General features: G+C 40.8%; 1 protein-coding gene across 2 annotated transcripts in view; it reads left to right on the top strand.

Annotated features, from left to right (window-relative positions):
• Positions 1–3,048: 3,048 nt before the first annotated feature.
• The window catches only part of LOC135502545 (uncharacterized), a 31,212-nt gene continuing 23,899 nt past the window's right edge, over positions 3,049–10,361 (top strand). Inside the window, exons 1-3 of one of the 2 annotated variants that reach the window (XM_064795493.1) lie at positions 3,049–3,216; positions 7,199–7,976; positions 9,269–9,477. In XM_064795493.1, coding sequence (XP_064651563.1) covers positions 7,454–7,976; positions 9,269–9,477 — 732 coding nt within the window. In that variant the 5' untranslated portion in view covers positions 3,049–3,216; positions 7,199–7,453. Of the gene's footprint in view, positions 3,217–7,198; positions 7,977–9,268; positions 9,478–10,361 lie in introns of those variants that run through there. The other variant, XM_064795494.1, reaches the window with a different exon arrangement.

The following is a 10,361-nucleotide window of genomic DNA, read 5'->3' as shown; positions in this document are numbered from 1 at the left end:
ACTCCTAGAGTATATTTGGAACCACCGATTACGTCAGGATGAGAGGCACCATGTTTCTATCTGTTGGTTATACATTTATATAGGGCCTAAATCCAACGGTTCAAGATTTACGTGTACATTATGATTGTGCTCCTGTACAGAGCTCCCATTCGTGGTCCAATGATGCAGCCATTAACAGAAATTCTAACCCCTCTATCTCCTACACATCGGCGATAGCCTTCTCCTAGGGGAAGGGTAACCTGATCCGAAGGTTGGCGCTATCAATTCAGGCCGTCATTCAATTACTTTGTGTCGAGAAATTTGATTGGCCACCCGTTTATGATGGTGCGTCCGAAAGATTACCTGGCGGGCAAGGCGGGAGTTATCGGCGGCCGCCGATAACTTAACTAATAACTTAACTAATAACTAATAACGACTTTCTTTCTCAAAAGTCGTTATTACGAGAAAGAAAGTCGTTATTACGAGTTTAAAGTCATTATTACGAGAATAAAGTCGTTATAACGAGATTAAAAGTCGTTATAACGAGATTAAAAGCCGTTATAACGAGAATGAAAGTCGTTATTACGAGAAATAAAGTCGTTATTACGAGAAATAAAGTCGTTATTACGAGAACGAAAGTCGTTATTACGAGTTTAAAGTCGTTATTACGAGAAATAAAGTCGTTATAACGAGATTAAAAGTAGTTATAACGAGATTAAAAGTCGTTATTACGAGAATGAAAGTCGTTATTACGAGAAAGAAAGTCGTTATTACGAGAAATAAAGTCGTTATTACGAGATTAAAAGTCGTTATAACGAGAAAGAAAGGCGTTATTACGAGATTAAAAGTCATTATTACGAGATTAAAAGTCGTTATTACGAGAAATGTTTTCTTTTTTCTTCTTCTTTAGTGGCACTAAAATGCTGCCTAAATACCAGACCTTCCATGGACAAAAATAGGAACCGATCTATTTTCAGTCAACCAAGAGGATTTCCTAGTAACAGTTGATACTACAGTGACTTTTTCGAACTTGATCAGTTGGAAACCAAGTCTGCCCCGGAGGTGATTGAGAAAATGAAGATTCACTTCGCACGTCATGGAATCGCTGAGGAAGTATCTCCGATAATATTCCGTACAACGCCAGAGAATTTGCAAACTTTGCCAAAACCTATGGTTTTAAGCATACCACCATTTCGCCAGGACACTCGCAATCCAATGGTAAAGTTGAAAGCACTGTCAAAATCGCCAAACGATTGATCAAGAAATCGATCGAAGCAGGAACAGATCGCCATCTCGCACTTCTCCAAATAAGGAATACGCCAACAGAAGGAATGAACAGTTCTCCAGCTCAGACACTTTTCAGTAGACGAACAAGGACACAGCTTCCATTGGTGAAGTCGCAGCTAAAGCCAATCACGCAAACAGATGTCAAGAAATGAAAAGCCAAGAAAACTGCCAAGCAAGTCCGAAACTTCAACAAGAATTCCAAAGATCTAGCGCGCTTGCGGGTTGGTGAAAACGTCCGTGTCCAATCAATCAGACCATTTCAAAAACAATGGCAAAAAGGTCAAATACAAAAACATGCGGGTATACGATCTTACGAAGTAACGCTCGACGATGGCATGAAAGTAAGAAGAAACCACAGATTTCTATGTCCTACACTCGAACGGGATTGTGACGCCACGGAAGTGCCAATGTACCACAACGTCCGAGAATCATCATCAGGACCGTCCAATGACTCCATCTCGAGATAACAACTGCCCGACAGCTACGCCCCAACGCAGCAATGGAGCCGTGAGAGACAACACTCCGTACACTAATGACAACAGCTCGAACTCCAAGGACACTCCAGAAACTATCAAACCGCCTGAGCCACCAGCGCTCTATCAAACACGCGCAGGACGCTCTGTCAAACCGCCTGACAAACTGGATTTATAGACTCACACAACCGCATAGTGTAATTCAGTGACTTAGATCCGCATAGTGAAAGTATCCGCCGCACATTATAGTTTAGTATTATAGTTTAGTAACTCATCAAACATTAAGGTCAAAGGTCTATCGCCAAAAGATGTGTTTATAAATTGATTGTAATAACATTTCACTTTCAGGATTCACTTGATATAAAGTAATTTACAATACAAGAACGCAAAAATTCAGCGAAATTCCATTCCTTTCTTTTAGAGTAATCACATGTAAATTGCATAACTTTTATTACAGAATTTTATTGGACTTTTTTCAGTTAAAAAGCTCCGAAGCTTTACTCATTGTAATATTGTTCTATATATAAACAAAAGGGGATGTTACGATATTAATGTATCAATCGCCTGTGTTCACACACAGCGCCCTCTGTACTTATATATAATAACTAATAAACAGCCAACTTGATTTGTTAGATCTTCCGTCTTTCTCACTATCTCTAGGGTCTTATCAAGATATGCAGATTCATCCGAGACGAAACTAGTGTCCTATCAAATGCGCAGATTCATCCGAAGTTTCAATCGAATTGGCTTACTTATGTGATTTTGAGGCTCCATTCAACCCTTAGTGGTGAAAAAGCTGACTCGCGGGTTAAAAGCCGTCAACCCACCCTAATTTCAGACCCCCCAAACCCTGAAATTATCATGCTTACAACGAAAATTTCAGGGTTTGACAGGCTAGGATAGGTCTATTTGGCTTTGAAAGTGTTCCTCCCGGATTACGTCTCGGAAAAAGTTATGAGCATGGAGAAAGCACCGTTTTAAAGAGAAAACGGCTTAAAACTTTATTATAGGTACGTGGCCTGTAGAATTGCCTTAGCGCCATCACTCGGGGCTTAATGGTACTAGGCTATGCCATCTGGTGATAATTGATCAAACTAGTCCCTTTAATTGGGTCTGAATTGATTGATAATATTTTATAATACTGCATTCTTGATATTAAAAAGTACAAAATCTAAGCAATGAAATACTAATTGACCAAGAGATAAGTTTATATACTTCAAGCGATTTTTTTCTGAATCATAAATCATCATTATTTAACTAAATAAACATATAATATATATTAAAATTACCAATGAGTCGCAAGATGGCTTTCCTCGATTGCAGATTTTGCCCTTTGGACCACAAATGACCTAATAAACTCATGATTTATCCGCATTTAACTTTAGTCAATCAATTGGAAGGAAAACATATGAAGTAGATAACCCAGTGAACCCTTTTAAATGGCTGTAAAATGCGTAGAGTCTGACCAGTGGCTCTGGTAAGTTGACATATGGAGGAAATATTTTTGTGATTTTGACAGCATGTGACCTGTCAATCAGTGCCAGTGCAGGACCTGTCAATTATCCAATTAAATCAGAGGAAGCGTAATTTTAATACCAGACTCAAGAAGTTGGTCGGGAAGTTGCAGCGGTACAATTGGAACGAGTTTACAATCCCCGATCACACCCCATAAAAAGGTCCTCGGTTGACTAACGAAGCACCACTCAGTCCACTGTTCAATGGGTAGTTGAATGCGATCAAATCAAACTACGTCATTTCCGATCGGGGATTGTAAATTTTAACCGTACAATTTGAGTATAGTCTCGCACATACCGGATATGACCTGTTAAATGCATGTCACGGCTAAAATTTACAATCCCCGTCCGATCGGAAATGACATATTTTTGATCACATTGAACTATAAATTCCATTGAACAGTGGCACTTCTAAAGTCAACCAATAACCTTTTTTAGGCTGTGAACGGGGATTGTAAATTTGTTCCCATGTCACCTTCAAAGAAAACACTGCGAAGACCGTATGCGAAAATAGATTTCGGCCATCTTTTCACAGGCAGCGTAAGTTTACTTATGAGATAAAAGCCATGTTTTAAATCAAAACATCACCAAAGGCATTCAAAATATCATAAATATTGAAAGGCATGGACGACTTGGAAGTAAATTGCTTAAATAAGCTTGTATATCTTTATTTCTATGATGGTAAACAAACGTTGCCTGTTAAAAGTGGTGAAAAGGGTCGTTTCAAAATGGCCGAAATTTATTTTCGCAGGGTGTCTATTGCGCTCGCATCTAAATCGTGCATATTTGGCAGGATCGTTAATTGATTCACAGCATGATTTTATAGGCAGTGAGTTAAGCACAACGCAGTGTTTCCTTTGAAGCCAATGAAGGTGATGCTAATGCTTAACCCTTCAAAGGACTAATCTCGCACTGCTGCAAGCAACCAAATTCCGTCGTTACGGCCGGCCTGATCTCGCATCTGTGCGAACAATAGTGTACACGTTAGAACTTCGTTCCGGCTGCAGCAAATGGCCCAGTCCATGTTTTAGAAACACACGGAGGGGATTCCCCAGATTCTACGCTGTACCTTTTATTATTCAGTGCCGCAACTTTGTCAGACCGGTGTGATCATCAAAATACCTTTTGTCCTTAAAAGGGTTAACAGGTCAAATCCGGCTTGTGTGAGACGATACTCAATTTGAACCGCCGGTCATATCATTCGCATGACTATACTCAAAACGTACCGCCGCATCTTCCAGCCCAACTTCTTAATGGGGGACTATAGGCTGGAGCAGTTGCCAGTGTCATACCGTCACAACATTCTGAACCTTGGCACAATCCTAGACCTAAATTTTGTTCGGAAATGGTCGGGACTGTTCCGCTGTAGGAAGTGCGCTGACATACATGTAATACAATGGAACGACTTTACAATCCCGATCACGCCCAAATGAAGGTCATCAATTGAAGAAATAAGTGCCACTTTTTAAAGGATTTAAAGTAGAATGCGATCAAACTACATCATTTCCGATCAGTGGAAGTAAATTTTAACCAATAGTAGCGGCTATACGACACTTCAGATCTTCAGTCCCGGAAATGACGATGGTACGGTTTGCGCATAACTGCCCAATCGGCCAACAGAGCCTGCCCATGATGTAAATAAATCATGCATAATCGAGTACACATCGCAGTGTTTTCTTTGAAGGATGCATTAGAGATATTGGTATGATATTGGGGTAGTCTCGAGGAAGGGGTGGATATGCATTAGAGATATTGGTATAATATTGGGATGGTCTCGAGGAAGGGGTGGATATGCATTATGCCGTGGTCACACTGGGGTTTTAACACGAATTGAATTCGAATTAAAACGTTGATACGTATTGGGGCGTCACACTCAATTCGGTTCATACCGATCTCAATCCGCTTTAACCAACACGGTTCTTAAACCGAATTGAATGCGAATCAGCTAATCCGAATCAACGAAACCGTATTGAGATTTCAAGTGTGACGCGCTTGATACGAATTAAGGTTTTCGATCGCACTGCGCATGCGCGCGGCGCATGGAAAGTGACCTTTGACCGCGGGAACTAGTGCTCCGAACTAGTTAACTGATGTATTTAAATGATCTCATTAACTCAAATCGTTTTTCGTTATGCCATAGAATAGGGAAAAATCAACTCCCTTGCACGTGACTTGCATTTCCATTTCCTGGCAAGGTATGTTGCCGCCGGTTCGTTGGTCAAAGGTACGCTGGTCAGCAACATCGTCGCGGCGGGGTTTTCCCCGATTTTGGCCTCGTTTTCGAGGGCGAGGCCGGGATTCTCCGCTAATAGCGACGGTGGTGTTGACTCGCTGAGGACACTCCTCTTTGACCCGAACTTTGGCAATAGGCATGGCCGGGAGATGGAAATGGTCAAGCACCTTACGTGATTTTAACTTGTTAATAATGACTGTGTGATACTGTGATATTATATACTTATATGTTTTGTACTCGTAAAATTTATTCTCCCATATGGGAGGTTAATAAATAATAATAATAATAATAATAGATGGCGCGTCGTTAGTATGCATTGAGTGTGGCGCGTTTTAAACCAATTTGAATGCGTATTCGGGCCAGTGTGACGCGACCGTTCTGAAACTGGATTAATCAATTCGTATTCCGGAGAGCGCTCTACGGAATTCGGTTTCAATTCGCATCCAGTGTGAACACACCATTAGAGATATTGGTATAATATTGGAGAAGTCTCGAGGAAGAGGTGGATATCTAAATTTGTAAACATTTCCGCTGGTCTAACAGGGACAATTAAGTGCCATGCCTTGTAAAGGAGGCAAAAATATGATATGATAGACCTTCCCAACCACAGTGGCTGCTCTGATGAGCTCCTTGTCAAATTTTGAAGAAAATATTCAAAACAAGTTGTGTTGCCAGAGCTGCTATTCCTTCTCAGACCACATACATGCATGAGATGCGAAAAATGAGTGCCAAATTGCATTCTGATTCACTGTCACTGACACTGTATGTATGTAGAGAAGAATATCAAAATTAATTCATAAGACAAAAAGGCTGAATACCCTAGTTATACTAGGCCACATCATCATGCTTTGGAGTTATGGATCGGTCTGTATAAAGTGACTGTCGATGGGAGTGAAACCGAAAGTGTTAAACGAAAAATGCAAAATTTAGGTAGGCCTAACTCAGATATTTTGGTAGGGTAGCCTAGCGCCTTGATCAGGCTTTAGAAGGCGCTCTCTAAACAAGCCGATAGGACCTTCTAGAAATAATTTTCAAGCAAAGTTGACATTTCAGATTAAAGAGTGTTTACTAGTTTTTAGTACAGTGAAACCTCATTTAGCGGACACCTCTCTATTAAGGACGCGAGGTTTGGTCCCAAAGTGTTAGTTTCCATTCAATTTGACCTCTCTAATCACGACACCTCTCTGTTAAGAGAAGCACTTTTCAGTCCGGAGGGTGTCCTTAATAGAGAGGTTTTACTGTAATTCTTTAGGGTCATCCTAATAACTGAGAACATCTCCAGCATCTTGTTCGCTGACTTAATAAAATACCATGGAAAGTCCCAACACTACATATAAACAAACACCTGTATCTCATTATCAAGGACTTTTTGCCTTTGAATAAACATGCCGTGAAATTTTTTTTTTCTTTGAATTCCATGAAATATTATTTTGAATTTGTTTTGTTGTGTAAAAATCCCATAATGACTCATCAGACATGTGAGACTGGGTCACTGCATGTATGACGTTTGTTGTGCAGGTTTAAATCATGGTGGCCTATAATGCCTATCAACTTCTAGGGTTTTCCTAATTTCTGAATAAGTGTCCTGTTGCTCCATTTATATCATTCAAGGTAGAAAGTTGAAGAAATTATTAGTCACCAATATGACGATTTTATATTAGGTAAACATTTTGTTGATTCCATAATTATAAAAAAAAACTTTTTCATTGCAGTGACTGAGAGTGATAGTAGAGAGCTGTATGGCACCAATCAACACGGGACAAGTCATAGTTGTGATTCAAATGAATGAGAGGTCGTTGTGGAACTGAGTGAAGACATAAAGTATTCTCAGAACAGCACTGTGGAGTGTGATTGGAGAAAACCAGGATAAACAGCAAATGTCACTGGAAGCTACTTTCTGGGAGGTGTGATAATATGGGTGATAGTTTGCAGTAGAAGTTTGTCTGTGTGGGACGGACATCGAGACAATGCCAACTAAAGTTCGCTTTACTCGACTGAATCAGGACGACAACATGGAAGAAAGCGTAAGAATCGAATACAACAATGCACAACAAAAGGCCGATATATCGTCCGATGAAGAGGAGGAGGATGTTTTTGTCCAGGAGCAAAATGGCGGGGATTTGGCATCGACTAAACCACTAATGCATCCAAGGAAACAGCGAACCAAAGTCCGTGTTCACCGAGGCCGTCCTTGTAAAATGATCATCAGGCCGATTTTAGTCAGCGTGGTATCGCTGGTCATAATAGCAGGTCTGGTGCTCTTCATCGTTTATCTTGTTGAGTCGTTTACTAATCACTGGAAGTTTAGTCCGTTGTTCCGATCCGGGGGTCCGCCGGCCAACAAGTCTGAGACTGTGATTGGTTGTTCGCACATTGAGGTGGAGGACGTTTGGGTACATGGCATCCCTAAGATGATCACCGAGTCTTCAATACGACTCGTGGATGTTAATGAGGATGGTGTACTGGATGTTATCATTGGCTTTGGGACAGGTAGGTTACATTTCTTCAGCACTTCACAAACCTGTTTGTTCATTACTTCCTCTTTAGTTTCCCACGAACTAGTCCTCCCAACCCTAAAAAATTATTCATGCACCCTAACCTGAAGTACGCTGACCTCAGCAGTGCTAATTCACATCCTATTCCTAGCTGTTATCCTGACAATATCAGACCATTTTACTCTACTTACTGTCGGAAACATGAGTAAGGAGAAGTCATGTTGTAGGCCCTGTTTGCAAGAGGATGCCTAGGCTAGCTGTTAGCAAAGTTCAGAATCGGTTCCTCTTTGTGGAGACATATTAGACTGTTCACTTGTAAGCTTGTGGAAGTGTGGCATTGTTTTCATTTACAAATTGGCTTTCTAATTACATCACAGTGTCGTAGGTTTTAAAAAGGCTTGAATTTCAGGCCATTGGTGACTGGCAGTGGATGCCTTACATAATGGCTTTCCTGCTAGTAAAATAATGCACCAACTGAGTGCATGGGAATCTTTAGTCTTTTTTACAAGAAAATGCAGTCAGATTTTTGGTGAATATAGCAGTTTTCAGGTTATTTCAAATTTGTTGGAAGGTGAGCTTGGCAGGGCTGTGTACGACGGAAGTACATTTCAATACCTGATTATCTACCAATGAATGATGGTTTGACCCTCCCCCATGTAAATTAGGAAAATTATATGGTTATGCTATTGGTATGCATTCTGAGGCCTTTTCCAGCTAGATTAGCTTGCAGAATTGCCGGGAGGTGGTCAGTTAAGAGTCGGTACTGAACCATGCCTCAATGAGCGAGAACGCATGAACTATGCATACTTTACTCAATAGATGGACCCAGATTCGTGGGTTTTCAACAATATCTTTGGAAATTGCCTTAGACAGCCTCCTTACCCATGACTTTCGACTCTCTGCCAAGTGTGACCCGCCCTCGAAGGAACAAGTCGCATGTCACTCCGAGCTTGACAGGTTGAGTTCGACTGGTTGTTCATTTCACTGTTGTCTGCCTTTTGTGACATCTGAGTACATCAATTTACACATCAATTACACATCAATTTCTTCTTTTATGTCCTGTCCTGGTATCATTTTAGGCTCATCTAATTCTTCTGTGTGACATGCAACTCATTTTGTCGTGGTGGGTCACAAATATGGAGAGTATGAGTATGACAAAATAATGACCAAAAATTAGGGACAACTTTTCCCAGCCATAGGCTTTCTTGCGTGCCATTTTCTCATGAAGTGGACTATAGGTTGATCTGACTTTCGTGAGCTCAATTCTGATGGCTTATCTCCTTCCAGGTGCTGATGGTTACAACATCCCAGACATTGTATGTGATATCTACTTCAACGGGAGTAAGCCGTGTTTTGGTGGCCTGCTCTGTTTAGACGGGAAGACCGGCGCGGAGCTGTGGCGACATTATGCCGACCATGAAATGTTTGGTATACAATGTAGTGTTGATTTTGATAGTGATGGTGTCAAAGACTGTCTTGGTGGTGGTCGTGCAGGGGTAAGGCTTTGTATTGCATAGCTTTGATATTTTCAACCGCTAATCAGGTCTGTTTGTGAGTTGTTTACACAGTGGGCGATAGTCGGAATGGCAGTGTATATTTTCCCGTATCTTTTATATTCTTTTCTAAATCCACTTGTAAATTCATCGTCTTTCCATTGACACCATCTGCACAGGGCCTAGAGGGATGGACACTAGCTTTTTCTGCCACCATGATGTAGACAAATTCATGTAAATAACCTGCTTCGACAAAATAGGCCATACATGTGGGTACCGGTACATGGTGCTGGGAATAAATGGGATGCGGATTGTCTTGCTAAAACAAATATCTTGGTGATGGTGCTCATGTCACTCTTTCTTTGCAACATAATTTTGATATCTAAAAAAGAGTCGACAGTGTTTCTTCTATCAGCACTGAAAAAAAAGGCTTACTAATCTGTTACACACTCTACCCTTTGGAGCCGTAGTGTACCACCCCATAAAGCCCGAGTTTCAGGAGCAAAATGTTGTTTACATCACCTTTGATACCAAAATACTCACAGAACAAAAATTTTCTCTCTGGAAAATCTTATGAGAATCATGCTCAGCTACCACACTACGTAACCAAAGTTGTCATTATGCCCCAGTCTCACAAAGCTGCATGAAGTGATGAAGCAGTGCCAATAAGTTTTGGTGACTGTAGTCGAAATCAGGCAAACATTGATCAGCTTCAAAGGGTTAAAATAGGGGCTTTGTGTTTTCTGTATTTGTGTAGAGAGATGACTGACCATTTGATACCGAAAATGGCCTACTGTCTTGCGAGCATCTCAAAATTTCCGAACGCAGAAGAAGCAACTGATCATTGAAAACCAAGTTTATCGTTCATGTTGTGTTTCGTTCATTTT

Source organism: Lineus longissimus, chromosome 18 (assembly GCF_910592395.1).
Source record: "Lineus longissimus chromosome 18, tnLinLong1.2, whole genome shotgun sequence".
Lineage (NCBI taxonomy): Eukaryota > Metazoa > Nemertea > Pilidiophora > Heteronemertea > Lineidae > Lineus > Lineus longissimus.
This window is presented reverse-complemented; position numbering and strand designations above follow the sequence as displayed.